The following is a 17,825-nucleotide window of genomic DNA, read 5'->3' on the forward strand; positions in this document are numbered from 1 at the left end:
GACAACAGGAGCATGGTAAAACAAGGTGCCCAGTTGTACAGGAGCAATGGATAAAACCTGGTCTGGGGGAGGGAAGGGAGGATGCAGAATATGCAGCTGGGGGAGTATTCCAGGTGAAGAACAGGGAATTTCTGAGATGTTCAGTGAGTACAGGTGACAAGGACAGAAAAATACCCAACTCTTCGGTCCTTGTAAAAATTGAGAAAAATTACAGAGAAGGCATCTTAAAGGATCTCCTACTTTGCAGGAGACTAGGAAACTTCAGGAAACTGAGGCATGGAGAACAGATGATTTGCCTCAAAACCCCAGTGGAACCTGTGACCCCCCTAGGAAGAGCAATCCCAGCTAAGTGAGTTGCTTTCCTGTCTCCTGCTCTTCGACCATTCAGCCACGTTTCTGTTTCTCTTCTCCTTGGCTGTCCTGAATTGATTTCAGCAGTTTGCCTTCCCTTGCTTTTGAGAAAGACTGGAGTTCATCAGCAGGTTGGTGAGTAATCACGCGATGCTGCTTGCCTGAGTGGCTTTGTGGGCAGAGGAGTTGAGGAAATGTCTTACCTTAGTTTGAAGGTCACTTTTCAGAACTTAAAATGGATTAATTTTCCCCAAATCATACTTTGTTGAGCTGTTCCTACTGCTGAAGTATCCATCACATAGCCAAGGCAGAAGCTTCCTAACAGCCAGACACAGCAGGCTGTAAGATTTCTAGTGGCTTTCGCTCATGATTACCCCAGATGTTTGGCCTTGTCTGTATAATTTGTAAAATTCTAATACATACTGTGAAGCTATAAAAAATTGTCACCACGGCACCACTGCATCGTTGTTTCTTTGCCAGTATGCAGTCACCTCTTTGCCCAAGAGGGACACGAGCTAAATTTGCAGCCGCGACTGGATACCAGGGCTGGACACCTGCCTTTGGCACTCCATGAGGATGCCAGGAAAGCTGGGATGAGTCCACCTACTTAGCCACAAGAAGGGATGACTATAAAACTTCATACAAGATTCAAGCTTGACACATACAGATATAAAAGTAAAAAGCATTCAGTGTCCTGTGGGTCCAGTTCCTCAGGAATGTGGTGTAAGATCCTTGGTTACCAGCCCAATGACAAAATAACCTTTTGCTGGTTACTCAAACCTGAAGGTGCTTGCACTGAGTGTGGGAATCTGTGGAATCTCCCAAGAGCTGCACACCTCCTCCTCCTCACCATTTCCCCGACTCTCAGAAAAACTTTGGCTGGAAGAGGAGGTCTCTAGTCCAACGCGCTGCTGACAGCAGTACTTCAGAGCTTCAGGGCCTCGTCTGGGCAAGTTATGAAGATTCCCGGGGACAGAGATCCCGCAGTGTTATGGTACTTGTTCCAGTTTTGACCCCCGCCCTGGGAAAAATCCCAACTGAAAATTTCACGATTGCAATTCATGTCTGCTGCCTTTTGTCCTGTCACCAGAGCCTTGCTCTGTGTACTCCCCAGCCCTCCTTTAGGTGTCTGACAGCAGCTAGATCCCCATCTTGGCTTCCTCCTTTTCCAGCTGAACAAACCCAGCTTCCTCCGTCTCTCACCATATGCCACCTGCGCCAGTTCACTGACCACCTCAGCGGAAGGACAGCTGATCCAGGACTTTCTGGAGCAGGAGACACCACTAACACATATCAGGTAATCTTCTTTCACAACGCTACCTTGCCTAAATCAAGCAAGATTTATTTCTTATCTAACACAATAAAGTTTGGAAAATAAAGCCCTGAGGACAGGGGAATGAAAGGATTTTGAAGATGTCTCTTCTGCTCAGCTTGACTCAGAAGCCAGAAATCCTCATTGCTGGTCACGGTTGGTCAATGAGATGCAATCGTTTCAGAAGAGCTTCATGAAGATTTAGGTAGAGCAAGTTACAGCTTGACAAAAACTGGCAGCGTAGTGAATCAAAATGTGATTAGACCCTTGGTTGAGGGAGTTTCAGGGAGAACTAGGTCTGGACCGAGAAGAAGAAAGGTAGCACATACACAGCAGCACATTGCACAAAAGGCAATTTGGACATTCTTTAATGCTGTTAGAGATTCTGAACAATACAGGAAACATATAAATCCAAACCCAGGCTCTGAACCTACCCTGGGAACCAACAATTATTCTCTCTTATTTTCACTGAAATCTCCCTGTCAGGTGGGGCATTGCTAGGTCTTCTCCAGGTGGGAAATAATGGGATAGAAAAATATGGGAAGAAGCGGAAGGAGCCTGCACTCAGCACAGACACAATGCGTTCCATCCACCGAGTGAGCAGGACCACAGCCAGCCTGAGCACGTAACCATCGTGTTCAGGAAGGGTGGCTGCACTGGAAGGAGAAAGAGCTAATCCTGCCAAGTTTATTCATCCTCATGCTGGCTCATTGTCTCTGCAATCCAGTCCAAATAACGCACTACCTTAGTGTAAAGACCAAAGGTACCACAACGTGGTCCCCAGGAGATCAGCCCGGCCACATAGTACCGTCTGTCATCAAGAGGATCTTGGATAGCGTAGGCTCCGCCACTGTCCCCCTTGCAGCTGTCCTTGCCCCCACCAGCACAGATCATATTGTCGGTGAATCGGTACGCACTGGAATCGGCAGAGCCCTCTGGTTTCACAGATCGGCACTTATCCATGCCCACCACGGGAATCAGTGCCTTCCACAGATAGATGGGCAGCCTTCCGCTCTCCCTCTGGCCCCAGCCAGCAATGTAGCCCAGCGTCCCCTCCTCCAGCTCGTACTCGGGTGATTTACCAGGAAGGCAGAGGGGCGAGATGTTTGGGCCCATCCTCACAGGATCCCTCAGCTTCAGTAGCGCAATATCATTATCAAAATCGGTCCTGGTGTCAGTGGGCTGATTCTTCCAGCCCGGGTGGATGAATGAGGCCTCTGCGATCAGCTGCTGGCCCTCCCGGCGCAGAGGTCCTTCAGCGACATTGGTTGCCCCGGCGTACATGTTGGGCCTGTCGTACCCCTCCAGCACATGAGCTGCAGTCATCACCCATCGCTCAGAGATTAACACACCGGCTCCTCTTGGGTGATTGAAATACACCTGCCAGGGAAAGTTGCCCTTTTCTGCAAGGGTGCCTCCAATGATCTTTGCTTTCTCCTTAATGGGATTGCTAGGTACCCCACACACTGGAAAGAAAAGAAAAAAAGAGGAACCAGATGGGATAATTCGCAGTTACAAACAGGGGCTCTCTGGTACCAGCTTGCCGAGTTGCAAACCAGGGGTTCTTTGGTACTGCTAAAAAGCCCATACCCATCCCTCCTGCGCCTGCTAAATCATTTTTGATTCTGAGTAACCAATGTTTATATTCCATGTCATAGAATTTGCAACTATTATTTAGAGAGAAATTAAAGAAAATTCTAGCAAAACTACTACCAACGTTCGATTTAGGCTAAAAATACTCATTCTCAAATTCTTGTTCTGGAAAGGAGTTGTCACCCCGCCAGTGCTGGGTATGTCAATTTTCACAATTTAACTGCATTCTAGTTAGCATTTTTCCTTTGCTGAATTATAGCCTGTAGGTGAAGTGATTGTCTTTGGAAAAAATATTTAAGTTCTTAGAAACACGATGCTGGTCTTTAAAAATTTATCTTTTTTTTTGTGAACTCCAGATAGTGTCAGGTTATGTGTTGTTTTAACCGTTGTTTTACCATTTTTTCTCTCCATTCTTTTAGAATGTAAAATCTTAAGCAGTGGGTCAATGGAGGTCTTGTCTGTGGGTCTATCTCTGTGCAGAGATGCTCCCTGCTCTTTGGCCAAGGTGTTCTGTAACGTTTTGCAGAATGTGGGCACTAAGGGCATAAATGCAGCTGGCCATTCTGCTGTAGCTAGGAAATCGATTTCTTATCACATTGCCTTGTTTACATTGAGCCCTTAGTCACAGAGTCACAGATTAAGGAACTATACCCAGTAGGTAGTCATAGAAAGATTGAGGCTGGAAGGTACCTCTCGATGGCTCCAGCTCCACCTGCTCGTCCCTAACTGCCCTTCCCCTGCTCCGCCCAGGTTGCTCAGAAGCTTTCACACCTGACTTCTGACCATCTCCAAGGGTGGTGATTAGCTGGCCTCTCTGGACACCAGTTCCAGTGCTGGGGTGGGTGGGGGAATGGGATATTTTTCCTTAAATGTAGCCAGAATTTTGTTTCTGCCCATTGCCTGTCACTGTCTTTTGCTGCTGCGTCCTGTCGAGAAGAGTCTGGCTTCATGTTCTTGCATTCATGTCCTGCCTCCCAGGCAGTGCATCCTGAGCTGTATCCCACAATTTGCCTTTTGCACTGTGCACTTGCACAGTCTGAGCAGTCAGCTGAGCTGGCCCTTCAGAGGCTGTGTCACCTTCAGCTGTGTCTTGTGCTTTGCCCACGATGGTTTGGGGGTTTGGAGTAATGAATAGGCATCATGTACGATTAGCCCTAAGCACGATGCCTCTTCAAAGAGGGTAAGGTGGACAGCATGCAGAATACATAGGATCTAAAATTCTCTCTTTCAGCTGGAAGTTAAGACCCAGCCATAACTACCAGCAGTCAGGAGCAGGAGCAGTGCCTACTAGCTTCCCTCCTCAGTGTCCCCCAAAACCACAAAGAGAGGTGCGAAGGTCCTTGACAGGGATCTTGCTCGAGCCTTCAGACATAGTAAGTGTAGCTGAAGGACCCATTAAACCATAAGGGTTTAGGCTGTGACTTCCAGTGAGCAGTGAAAGACCTTTCCCTGTAGTGCTGCGTCTGTAGTGCCCAGCGGGCAGCTGAGCACTGCCCACAGCAGAGGTCTGACGAGAAGCTACACCTCTCAGCGCAGTTTGGGAGGGACTGAAGACAGAGAGGTCCATCATTGCCAGACGCCTCTTTTGACCTGTCAGTCTTTTTGCTACCTGTGATGCAGACAGAGATCTAAAGCACTGAACAACTTGAGAACGCACACACTTGAAGGTGGGGAACCTGGTGTGGAAACACACAGCGGTACTTGAAGAGGTCCTGTTATACCAGCTGTCTTACTACGTTGCCCACTTTTGTTTCCAGTTTCTTTTCTGCTGCCTCATCTGACCCTCCTTTGGGGCCCCCAGCTTTTAGAAATACCCTGTCCAATGTGATTCAAACAACATAGGATGGATCAACTGCACTTTCAGGCTTAAATATTTAAAAACAGAGAGGTGAAAGAAGCAGTGGTCTTTATATGCCGCGTGTACATGTACACAGTTTTTGGTAGTACCTGGGACACATTTTGGTAGCTTTGTTCCCATGTCTTCGTTGACCCATTCTCCACTGGCTGAGCACTGATACACCGCTTGGAAAACACAAGAAAAAAGAGTGCCATAAGGATACAACCAGGATGAAGAGGGGGGTAAGCAGCGTTACTGTATAAGATGATGTATTAACCTTCTCATTCCCAGAGCAAGCACAGCTTGGTAAACATTGCTGAGATCTCCCTCCAAGTACACAACCCCACAAGGACGCTTCTGCCCCTGTTTTGGAGGGACCTCATCTAACAGATTTCTTGAGTCCTTTACTTCTCCAGCGGAACTGTGCGCTAGATGTGACAAAAGTCTCCATGGTTCACACACCAGACAAACGGAGAGAGGACTTGCTAATGCATTTAGGTCAACAGCCCAAGTGCTGACATTATTAGAGTGTATTAAACACAAAGGCAACGCAAATCAACTGCCTGCCACCCCACACCAATACGAGTTTTTTTCCCAGTCTTGACATGATGGAATATAATCCCAGCCCCATGATGATGCCAGCACCATTTCTCAGGCCTTTGCTCAAAGAAGCATGTCTGTGTAGCAGAGGCAATGCTCACCATCCTCCTTGTCTTTTAGGGTATAGTAAGGAGCATCACACTGATACCGGAAAGCAGCTTTGTACAGAGGCTCGTGAAGCTCGGAGACGTACACGGCTTGGGCATTGTCAATAGGAGTGGGATCACCGCAGTTGACAGCTGTAGAGAAGAAACAAAACCGATGAAATATAATCAAAGAGGCATTCTCACCTAACAATATGATTATTGTGTGAGGAGGAACCACTCAGCTACTCTGGTCCCTGTATGGTCATCAGTGCTCACATCCTCTGTCCTTTCAGCCTGCTCACATCCCAGTCCTTCAGCGTTCTCCTTGTCTGGAGATACAGTGGATCTAGAGCCTAAAGGCTCTGCTTCCAGTCTGCTTCCCACAGTACAGAGACAGGTCACTTACGAACACAGCGGAGATGGGAGTTGCTCCATTCACCATTTTCCTGACAGCTGGAGTGAAAAGTCACGATGCTGTCTCGTTGCTAGGGAAAAGAACACAGGATCCATGTGAGCCACTGGCCATGAAATGTGTCTGACACAGGCACTCCAGCGGAGGGTCCTCAGAACACTGCCGTGGCTGGAAGAAGTTTCCACTTACTACAGCTGTGGTGAAAACTTCTGAGTCCCCACAGGTGCTCAGGGCACCTGATGCGAAATGGCATCAGGAGGCTGCTGAGGGGGCCACAGGGGATATATGCTGGTTTATGTAACTTACCCTCACAATTTCATAGCCTTCCACGCAGGTCACCTTCACACTGTCCTTGAAGACGTACTTGTCCTTCTGCGGCTCAAGAACAGAGTTCGGAATGATGCTCAGGGGACAGGTTATGGCTTTGAAGAGATAGGTGGAATTCAGTGATTAACTGCTTCAAGATTTGCTCTCCTTCCAGCTCCCAAATTCTTTCTCCCCAGTGATTATTTTCCCTCTGGAATACGTAAACGGGCATCTCTGTTTACTCAAAACCAGCTGGTGTCAACAAGTCAACCTGCTCTTGTACCATGAATCTGACCCGGGACAAACCTTCTCCTTAACTCAGCACCCGAGGGAACGTTTTCCCAAGTATTTACTCACAATCCTCATAGTAGCGTATTTTCCAGCCTTTGTGCTGGTTTTTGTGGTCTGTCTGGAAGATTATGTCAAGAACGTTGCTCCTAGTTTTGATTTCAGGAGGACCTGAGAATTTGCTGCCACAATAGGGACCAAAACGCTGCTTTCCAGAGACAAACTGGGAAAATAACAAACCAGAAGAAATGAGAAATATCAAATGTATTCAGTGAGAGTGAGTCAAATATATATTCAATATATACATATTGAAATGTATTCCCAAGAACTTCAGAAGGCAACGTGGTTAGAAAGAAAGTGAAGCGGTCAGAGTGTCTTCTGAATATGAGAAGACTGAGGGGAGATCCAGAGCATCCCGACTCCCTCCCCAAGCCCCACACCTACTGTCAAGCTGTCGTGGCAACTCCCTGTGGGGTCGGCTGGTTCCAGGTCGAAGTCCCCGCTATGTATGGTCAACGCCACGAAGTAGCCCGGCCTCAGAGCCACCCGGTACTCGCACCGCGAGTTCTCTGGGTACTGGTTGGGGTAGTTGGGGCTGGCAATCTCCCCTGATGGCTCCGTGAAGACATTCCCGCTGCAGTTCACTGGGATTAAGGAAGGAACACAGGTAGGACTCAGAAGGAAAATGGTCCAGGTGTGAAGCCCACAGGCTTTCCCTCTTCCACCACATCTCCAGTCTCCTCAGACACCTGCACTAACCATGCCATTGACATGGCATCTCCCCAAGGAACTGAAGCCAGGGCCGATCTCTATCCAATCACCCAGGGACTTGAACTTCTAGTGGCCTTTCCTTTTACCTTCCACCTGTGATTCAAGCCCCCTTCCCTCACGCCCGGGTCCTCACACGACACTCCTTTCAACATGCACCATCTGTGACTTTGCCATTTTTTGATTCAAGCCAAGCAGCCCCTGGGCCATTTTTGTCTCTTGATTGAACTGCCCTGTTTTGTCAGAGATTAAAAGATTCACAGCAGTACGCTAAGAAGGGTCTCCATCACAGCCTTTAAAGAACCTCATTTAGTAGTTTCTTAAACAAAAAATAATGTTAAGAATATGTTAATAGAAATTCCCCAAATCAGGCCTACTGCCAGTTCAGATTTGCACTGGGACAGTTTTTCCCCCAAATATACCTGCCACAACTGGCTGAGAAGGTTGATAGAGCAGGTCTTCCGTGCACAGTATCTCACTTGGCCTAAATTAGCTCTTACTGTTGAGCACAGCTAATGTAGATCTCTTACCTCCACATGTTTTCTCATCCTCATAGAGGAAATAATCCGGTGGACAGGTACAGAAGTAACCTCCAATGTAATTATTACAGTAATGACTGCAAGGTTCCTCCACAAAATCCGTGCACTCATCCAAGTCTGCAAGCATGAAAAGATGAATCAGCCAAGATTAGGAGAAGGCTCTAGGGGCAGGAGGAAGGTGAGAAAGTGAAGCAAGCACTGGTGGACAACAAGGAAAAGGCATCTCTAAGACAGCATTTATACTGGCTGTATTGGAAAGCAGTCCTGTCTGCTGGGATCCCTTTTAAATCAGACATTCTTGTAAGGCAAACCCTTCTGTCAGCTTTCCTCCTCACCTAGCCTGGACACTACAAAGATTCAGAGGAGGCTGGTTTAACCTTACCCACTGCAACGTAGTAGGCTGCAAAACCAGTGAAACGCTCCTCGTTGGAAAAATCTGATTGGAAGTGCATGGTGAGTGTGTTATAAGGGACATGAAATTCCTCCACAATCGAAGAGCCAGGGGTACGAGGTTTCTTCCGCCCACAGAGCACACCTTCAACTTCGTCACCAGACAGGATCTGCAGAACAATGCAGAGTGGTCTTACCTCATTACTGGAAGGTGCGTAATTACCAACAACTTGAGTCTTTCAAGTAATAGGTGGCTAGCCAAAGGCTCCTAAATTGCACGCATTTCTCACAATGCTTGGGCAGATCTCCCCGGGTGCAGCTATGTCACACGCTAGCAGGACAGACCCAGGCTTCTGCCCAGCTGGCCAAGAGCAGAAGACAGCCAGCTAAGGTGTAGCTGAACGGAGCCCCCAGACAACCAGTTTCGTGACATTTGTAAGACGCTTGAGGAGTGTTCCCTCCTACAGACTTCCTAGCTGTGAAGTAGCTGTCTTAATTTCTCAGATACAAATTAATCCAGAAAGTGCTCTGTTAACATCCTTCCCTGCCCACTTGTACAAAAAAAATCAACAGCATGGTTCAAAACGGCAAAACCCATCACTGAGGGTCTGCAGAGCAGTCTGACAGGTTCATCGGTTTGTTGCAAAAGGCCACGTGTTATGGCAGCTCCAGCAGAGCACATCTACCCTACCGTCCCACCTTGGTTCTTCTCCAAGGTCCCCTTCTGGCACTGCACCGGCTCGCACAGCCCCTTTTCACACTGAGCTATTGCGGGAGAGGGTGGTGTTGCTTCTGTCTATTTGTGTGGAAACACCCGGTCTTTTGTGCCCTGTGAGACAACGTCGAGCAGACTAGTGGGTCTCTACATTTTAAGAAGTCTGTGGTGCACAGATCATAGAAAACTGCGGTGCAATGCAGCACAGCACTTCACGGGAGTGCCTGCTACCACATGCAGATCTCTTGATTGTTTTTAACCTTCATCATTTCCAATCAGTTTCTGATTGCATTAAATCACCTATGTCCACTCACGGATTAATTCTGAACAATTTCAGGGACAGAAAAGCAATGCCCTAAGGAAATGGCCCTTTTATTCATTGGCCTTGCAACAGGGAGGTGTCGGTGAAGGCTGAGAAGGCTTTCCCTATGGGTATAGGCGAGACATGGGGAGCAGGCATAGATGGGGCACTCAGTTGGCAGACAATGCTCGTGTGGTTACGGGGCAAACTCAGATCAATTTAGTGACCGCTGGCGCAGACGCATGCAGTCATTTGGGCTTCCTGGAGCTCAGAAAAGCAAGAAAGTGTCTATCTCCTCTTCCAGTCCTGAGCTTTGTACACAGCTTTGACGTTCTGTGCTCTAACCCGCCTTCTTGTCTTTTTCTCACTTGAGGACGAGGACAGTACCTTTACAAAGTCATATTCACAGTTCTGCGATGGTTCGAGATCCATATGTGTGAAATAAAGGCGAATGCCGAATCCCAGAGGGACCTGGATTTCCCAGGATTCCTGCACATCATTAGGATACACCTGAGGATAATTGGGTGACAAGATCTCACCGTACATGGAGGCTGCATCAGCCCAGGTCGGGAGGCAGAGGAAGACAAGGTACCTGGGAAAAGAGGAAGGAAGACGCCATGGCAGCAGCCTGCTCTGCCTGCCTGCGCACACCGTCAGTGGAAACACCAGCCCTGGGCTGCACGCAGCTGCCGGCTTTAGCATTCTAACGAGCAATGCTGTAGCTGTCTGGAGCTTATCTTTCTCCCTTTCACACAGAAAGAGTACAACCTCAGTCTTGCCCTCCACTCCTCTCCAGCTCTCTAAGAGCTGGTAGTGCTGCAGGAGTTGAAGACAAGGGTCTTAAGTGCTATTCCCTACTTCACTGCCTTGTTCTGAAGGCTGCTTGGGCTATAGATACATTCAGATTTGAGAATCAGTACAGTACTACAGGAAAAACACCTAATTTATAACATGAAATCATTACTAAACCTGAGTTCCCGTTGGAGATTCAATAACTCACCACATCTGGAAAAAGCAGATCTTCCTTTCTGAAAACTTTCACCAATTGGACTTTGGAGTTATGGTCTGAGACAAAAAACAGCATGATTGATTAATGTCGCCTGTGCTTCTGTGTGTCTGCTGGGCAGGTCAAAGACCCCAGGCCTCAGCTTGTGGAGGACACATCAATATTTTGCCTCAAAAGCATGTTTATATCCCTGTTCCCTCTTGCATAGGCAACCCCAAGCATCAAGAAGGGATGCTAGGTCCACACTGACAAAACGAAGAGGTGATCTCCGCTTTGGTGCTCCTGGCACTCGGGTTCCCCCCCTTCGGACCATCGGTGTCTCCAAACACCGTGCTGAGGCACCTCCCGCCCGGGGCACCCAGTCTGCTCTTCCCAGCACCTCCAGAATTACCTTCCCAGCACCTCCAGAATTACAGGGCTGGGGAGCGGCTTGTCCTGACTCTTCCAGCTGTCGGACTGCGCCGCTCAGAAATATCTTCCTGTCTCATTTCTAACGCTTGCAATATTTACCTTCTCTCCCTAGTTCGTGTCTGCTTGCCTCCTCTCTTCCCTTCTCTTTCTTTCTCTTTTTCTCCCCCCGCCGCGCCCCGGGCTGGGGCTGGCCGCGCTCCGGTCCGCAGCCCCGCAGCTCCCTCTGCGGGCGGCCGCCGCTCCCAGACCCCGGCCCGGCAGGGATGCTCGCCTGGCCGGCTCCCGGCAGGGAGGGCAATTTCCAGAACAAGTTGCGCAATCCTGTTGGCTCAGGCTGCGCAGATATGGTCCGTATTAGGGATTTTCGGGAAATCAGATGACTTTTGGGAAAAGGGAGGGGAACAGCACTTTCGGCTGCCTCTCCTTTCTTCCTCTTCCCCCTCCCTTTTAAAAGTTAGGAACAAAATCCAAAGGCTGTAGAAAGGGGAGAGTCCCCGTGAGGACTGGTCCAATGATTTTGCATGGAAAAAAACCTGTTGGCTCACCCCATCCAGAGTCCAGTTTGCTGAAGCCCACTCTGTTCCTGCAGCCTGGTGGCCGTAGGGCTGCTGCTGCTCCTCACCTGATGCTGCAGAGACTCTTTTTTAGGGAACAAAAAAAAGAAAGGAAATGATAGTGGCCTATCCGATGTCCCACTCCAAGGCTACCAGCAGGAGTAAGTAAGTAACCCATTGCTTTGCTGGGTTTTGTTATGGCAACAACTCCTGTAAGTAAAAATTTGACTAAGAACTCGTAACTACCTCTTTATTTACCAAGTGAACTTCATGTAAGAGCAACTGTTCATCAGACTTAGCCCTGGAGCAACTTGAGATCTAAGACCCTTACGGAAAGGAGTTTCAAGGCTTATGCCGAGTAGGACCCTTAATCCAGCCAGGGCCCACAAGCTACAACCAAAATACCACCATACAAGCTAAAAGACCTGTCACTAACACGCTAGAACCCCCTCCCCTCCTCCTCACAAACCAGCGGCACTGGGACTGGGCTATAAATGAAAATGCAAAACTCCATTACAAGCCCTACCCTTTACAATCAGTGCTGCACCGTCCACAGCTTGTTTTCAGCAGGAAAAGAATGATTCAAGTTTCAACAGGCCATAGGCAAAGTGTGTTAGCAAAGCCCAGCTGAAAGCCTCCTTTATACTGTCAAGGGAGAGAAACACCTACAGATGAATCATCGCTGACTTCATTGTAGTCAGGATAAAGGTTCTACTTGAAGAACATGCCTAGTCTGTTTTCTTTGTCAAACCGAGAACGGATAGCGAAAGAAAACAGCATGACATTCAACTTCTGATGTCTCTTGGGAGAACAGCTTGATGTTTCTAACCAGAATTTTGAAAATCAGGAAAACAGTGATGAAAGATACACAACAAATCATGTGGAGATGTCTTCTCCTCCAAACTGGGCAAACCAAAGACCCTGCCAGTGACTACTGAAGTCACAATCATATTCTAAAATGGGCATGGCAGAAGTAAAATGAGTGTGGGCTGATATAATACACATGCCATTTCATCACAAGGAAACTGTATATTTTCATATAAACCCTACTCAACTTGTCTGTAGCAGTGGTAAATTAATATGTGTGTGAATACTAATAATTCTGTAGAAATAGAGCTATTAATTAAGAAAAAGATTGCTGAAGTTAGTTAAAGAAGAAAGTAGCTGCATTTTATCTGGGCACATATCTGCATAATGCTGACTATTTCTGCAGAAGACCGATGACACTGATGTATATGTTTACACAGAATACACATACAGCATTTGATTGCATTTGCCTAGGTCTGTATTGTTTTTACAATTCATAAGATGAAACAGCTAGGTAATATATTTTACAGTTCACTGAAACTATGTCAGAAGTTGTATTAAAGTAATAATTTAAAAGAGGCAAAATCATGCCATTAAGGTTAATAAATGATAATGTTAAGTTTGCCAATGCAATGTAATTCTCCTCAGAGGCACATGCATTCTCTTAAATTCCTAAATTACATGACCACAGACTACTTTTCCCAAATTGCATACGACAAATCTTTTCTTGAGATGTCTCAGAGTTGCATAGCTGTAACCTTTCCACCAGATGTTATGAGAAGCAATAGTCTTCCAGCTTTCATAAAATCACCATCTAAAACAGGCTTGACTAGCTTGTCTTCCCCCAGGAAGTTGGAAGCAAAAAAAAGCTTTTCCCAAGTTCTTAAGAAAAGCTACATTTCCCCATCTGGAAACACTGAGTCATAAAACAAAGGGAGCAAATATCAAAAGAGAAAATATCACATTAGCTAGGTGAAATCCATCAGCAGGCAGTCAAGGTGGTGTAAGCAGCAAGTGACATATCCTTGATCTACCAAGACCTTGACAGCAATGTGCCTGTTTCCCATCCTACCAGAATAAGAGGATTGGGTGGGTTTCTTGCACGCCGCACTCCCCTGCCTTCCCCTGTCACCCAGGCCGGTTTTGTTGCCAGGGGTTAAACCCAGAGCCTTGGGTCAGCCCCAGGAAAACCTGCCCATGTGCTGGATCCGAATGTTCGGTATAACCTGCTGACTTCCACCTCTGTGTCCTGCACAAGGGCGATTTTCACCAGAGTCTGTTCAGCTCTTATACTCCCTCCAGCATCAAGTCTGAACGAATGCAAAGCTCCCACAGCCTCCCAGCAAAACCTGGGGATCAGGACCATTCTGCTCCATACACTATACCACACCGGCATGCCTGCTGCCTCCTGGACTCCCTTCCCCCCCAGCCCGGTGTAGCTCCAGGCGGGACTGTCGAGCGCGGGCGATGCACAGTGTTCCTGCAGCCAGGAGCCCGCAGCCTTGTCCACAGCCTTTTCCCTGTGGGCGAGGGGCTCTGACTTACAGGTACCCCACTGCAGGATAACGCTGTGCATTCTGCCCTGACCTTCCTCGGGACGTCCATCCCCACCGCACATGTGGGTGGCTTCACGGCGGCTGAAGAAGAGTGGTTTAGTGTTCACCTATTACAGCAAAGCGTTTCTCAACACTTTGGCTCATTTTAAACCACAACGAAGTGTGGTGGCGGAGCAGCTGCTGTGGGAGGAAACGTGACATTTCTGCAGAAGGACCAGGGGACCGCAATGAGCATGGCTCCATGGCCCCCTCAGCCTGTAGGTAGGGTCGGGGTCCCCAGCCCGTTACCCCAGCCCGAAGCTAACAGCGGAGCCCCCCTCACCTGCTGCAGCCGGTCCTGGGGGCTGCCCTGCCCACCCCTCCCAGCAACAATACGGGTCTCAGCGAGCGCCCCGTGTGCTGGTCACACTGTGCCCGAGGTCACCTGCAGGTGACACAAACTGCAGCTCCCCAGTTCTGTGGAGAGGAGCCAGGGAACGGAGCCAGTGATGTCTGAGACAGGCTCTGGCATCACATCTATTTGTGCAATAATTCCACCACCAAATAAGTGAGTTGTTTTCAAGCATGCCACTCCCTCCCCATCTCAGACATCCACCGAGTCCCAATTTCTTCAACTGTCTCTGGTTTGTCACTCACCTGCTCCTGATTTTTTTCCCTACTGGCCCCAATGCCTCCTATTCTTCCTTCTAATGAAAACTTACTTTCAAGTTATTCCAAGCAGTCATCCTTTTCCCTCCATGCTCCATCTCTTGCTAGTGGTTATTTCTTTCTCCACCCTCCCTGTGCTCTTTCCTTGCTCTGTGCTCTTTCCTTGACACAGTGATTCTCTGCTACAGACTTCAGCCAGATTTAATTTTATTCTAACTCTTGCTTTTCCAGAATTTTCCTCCTCCCAGTCAGTGTTCCACCCTAAACTGCAGTCCCATCCTCTCTCCAGACGGTCACCTTGCCCCTGTAGAACAGTAGCCTGCTCCTCTCCCATGGCCACTTCAACCAGGATAGGGTCTTGTGCCTGCCTGGGAGAAGAGGCACTGGCAAGACAGGGCACAAGATTCCTGTTTCAGTTCCTCAGTCCAGAGGAAATGGTCCTGGGAGGAAGGTCCTGTGACTTGAAGAACGATGTGTGGCCTTGGGCAGCAGTGATCTGTGGGAAACCTGTGAGAACCACTCGAACACAGTCAATACAATGAATTTGCAGAAGCTTCAGCAGCTACATTGCCATGTTGCCACACTGAGCTAATGCAAACTTCAAGTTTCACACTAATACCCGTGTAATGTCATGAAACCACCATATAGCTCCAGGACCTCAAATAAAGATTTTTTTGTTACACCACCTCCTCCCAAGCATGGCACTGCCCTGGTTATTAAAAATAATAATCATACTGAAAAATAACTGCACTCATCGTGATCTGAGTCTCAAAAACAGCCACTATGCTCTGACCCAAAGTGGCTGTCTAGCATTTAATCTAAACAGATCAAATATAGCAACATTTCAAGCAACTGAAAACAGAATCTGGCAATGGAAACTGTTAGGCAACCTCAGGAGCAGATGCTGCTTCTGAAACCCTTCTCTGACAACAGTAAATTACAGAATGAAAGAAGTAAAAGTTCGTACACATGATGTTTCACTATACCTGTAGCTGACTGATCATAAGTGTATTTAAATACTACAGGATTTTTCAAATTTATTTTACAAACAGTCAACATTTCAAATAAGTTAATCTTTGCACAAAAGGAATGTGTCATGTGTTTGTTTCCTGAGCTATTCCAGAACACAAAGGACCTAGACCAGAATCTTGTCCAGCATACAGCCTCTAACTCTCCCTATTTCTGCAGCCTCAGGTCAGAGCTGTGGAAGGACTGCTGGAGGTCTACAGGATGACACCACTTGAGAGAGACAGCGGTCCAAAGCCATATTTGCTGCTACAAACATGGCCTCCAAAACCAGATGGAGCACCTTGACTTTTCAAAAGCAGGAGGAGTCTGGTCTGACAGGGGTCTACTGGGCAGGAGATGCACCAGCGCACGTGGAAAGCTAAGCCCAGTGCTGTAAGCCTTTGTGGCAATCCCAACAGAGTACCAGTGGCCACAGCAACAGTGGCATCATTGGTGCCAGGTTACAGTCCGACCTTCAAAGCAAGACCACTGTCCACAGAGTCTAATCCAGGTATGATCTAAATTTTTATAGAAAGGGGATGAGAAGTGAAGGAGAAGGATGAGGGAAGGGGAAGCCAGATGTGGAGGTTTAAGGAAGGAGGAAAGTGTATGGTGTATTTCCCTGGTATATTCTCCTGTTTTTGGCTATCTAAAGAGACTTACTGAGCCAGAAGTTGTATCTGTATCTTACTGTTTAACATGTCCTCAGTGGACATGAATGTTGCCATCACGTTCTTAACTCGTTCATGGACTTGCAACAAAATGCTAACAATGATCCCCTGTCAGACCACAGCATAGTCAAGCAGGATAGAGACTTTAACAGAAGTGTTAAATCTGTGGGACAATTTAATTGTATCAAACACGGGAGGAAACTTGATTATGGAGTGGATTCCTCCAGCGGTGATGCTAGAAGGCCTCTGTCTCCAGCCTGGTTCTCTGTTTTCATGAAACTTCTACAAGCATAGCAATTTGAGATGCCCGTTCCTTGTCAAACATGACTGGGGGAGGGATGGAGGGTCAGCACACTCACATGCACTTCATTTACTTGGGAAACTGCCCTAAACACCAGAAACACCCAATTAAACATGGAAATGAGAGATTGATATTCAGTCAGTCCTTGGACTTCGCAAAAAGTTTGGCAGTGACCGGTCAGGGTGAACCAATACTGTAACGTATTTGTAAAGTCTAGCCTGATGGTGGCAGCTATCCAGGAGGGTTTTTAAACCCCTTCTAACTGTCTGGGCCTGGCACTCTGCACCTTACGCTGCCTTCAGGGGACTTCTGGAGGTGAAGGCCAAGATCTCCCCTTCTTCGTGTGCTTCCTTACTGCACCAATTACTCTTCAATTCCATTTTTCTCACTTGCTGTGAGCCTTGGGGCCTTACCCAGTCATCTTCTGAACATCTCCAGGGCTGGAGATCTCCCGGCCTCTCAAAGCGCCTGCTCCTATGGCGAACCATCCTTCTGTCCAGGTAGCATTTCCGTTGTGGCAGCTTGAGACCATTGCTTCTTGCTGTTTCACTGTGGACCTCTGATGTGACTGGCTCAGTTCTTCCTGATCCCCACGTTAAGCCACACATTATGTCGGGTGCATTTCCTTTTCTGAACTTTGTGAGGTTTCTGTCAAACCATTCCTTCTTTCTTTTAATTCCTTATCTGCTCTCTGCACTCTCTCTGTCTTCTGCTGTGCTGCCCAATGTGCAGTTAAACTGCTCTTTGAAAGAGTATTTCCTCTTCCTTGCCTGGATCTGTGCTTTTGCCACTGTGGGGCAGGGAAAGGAAGACAGAAATAAAAACATATAATTTAAATTGAAACCCATGCCCACCAAGGCCTGCCCCAGCAGGTGAGCCTACTCCGCAGCCGCACTGTAACCTCATGGTCAGAGCTGCACCTAAGGCAGAGTAATCCTATGTGCCAGCACCGCCTGGGAGACAACGGGCTAAGGAGCAGCTCAGCAGAAAACATCCTGGGGATCCTGGCACACCAGCCTCTGTGGCAGTGAAAGCTAACAGCATGCTGGGTGGCACAAATGACAGCACAGTCAACAGAAGGGGAGGAGTGATTATCTCCCTCTGCATGGCACAGATAAAGTTGGTTTGGATATGCTGTGCCCATTACGGGCTCACCAGTGCAAGAGGTGTGAACAGAATGGACAGAGCCCAGTGGAGAACCACTGGATAGGTAACTAGGGCATTGATACTGAGGAATCTGGATTTGTTTGGCCTGTGAAAAGAGAAGGGCAAGGTGAGGCAAGGTTTTTAGCCTGGTCTCCTAAGTAAATGAGGTCTACGTGGGCATGTTGCCCCTCAGTCCCTCTCCCAGACTTAACAAGAAAT

General features: G+C 47.9%; 1 protein-coding gene across 5 annotated transcripts; it reads right to left on the reverse strand.

The window, feature by feature from the left end:
* Positions 1-2,014: 2,014 nt before the first annotated feature.
* Positions 2,015-11,601, reverse strand: C1S (complement C1s). Of its 5 annotated transcripts, none has more exons than XM_040595460.1 (12): positions 11,461-11,601; positions 10,499-10,563; positions 9,844-10,090; positions 8,475-8,652; positions 8,084-8,209; positions 7,230-7,429; positions 6,855-7,008; positions 6,498-6,613; positions 6,186-6,264; positions 5,795-5,932; positions 5,204-5,278; positions 2,015-3,129 (listed from the first exon to the last, which is right to left on the reverse strand). In XM_040595460.1, exons 2-12 carry the CDS (start codon positions 10,501-10,503, stop codon positions 2,351-2,353), a joined length of 2,097 nt encoding a protein of 698 aa, XP_040451394.1. In that variant the 5' UTR covers positions 10,504-10,563; positions 11,461-11,601; the 3' UTR covers positions 2,015-2,350. The 5 variants fall into 5 exon arrangements, with proteins under 5 accessions (XP_040451394.1, XP_040451393.1, XP_040451397.1 ...); XM_040595459.1 differs by lacking the exon at positions 11,461-11,601 and adding an exon at positions 11,015-11,181; XM_040595463.1 differs by lacking the exon at positions 11,461-11,601 and adding an exon at positions 11,015-11,177 and having other exon boundaries at positions 10,038-10,090.
* Between the last annotated feature and the right edge of the window lie 6,224 nt (positions 11,602-17,825).

The sequence above is a fragment of the Falco naumanni genome, chromosome 5, assembly GCF_017639655.2.
Source record: "Falco naumanni isolate bFalNau1 chromosome 5, bFalNau1.pat, whole genome shotgun sequence".
Taxonomy (NCBI): Eukaryota; Metazoa; Chordata; class Aves; order Falconiformes; family Falconidae; genus Falco; species Falco naumanni.

Coding starts and splice junctions, on each gene's coding strand:
- C1S (XM_040595460.1), bottom strand. Junction 7,430..8,083: donor GGATGAGAAAACATGTGGAG/GTAAGAGATCTA, acceptor CCTTAATCCCAG/TGAACTGCAGCGGGAATGTC. Junction 6,265..6,497: donor AAGGCTATGAAATTGTGAGG/GTAAGTTACATA, acceptor TCTTTTCCCTAG/CAACGAGACAGCATCGTGAC.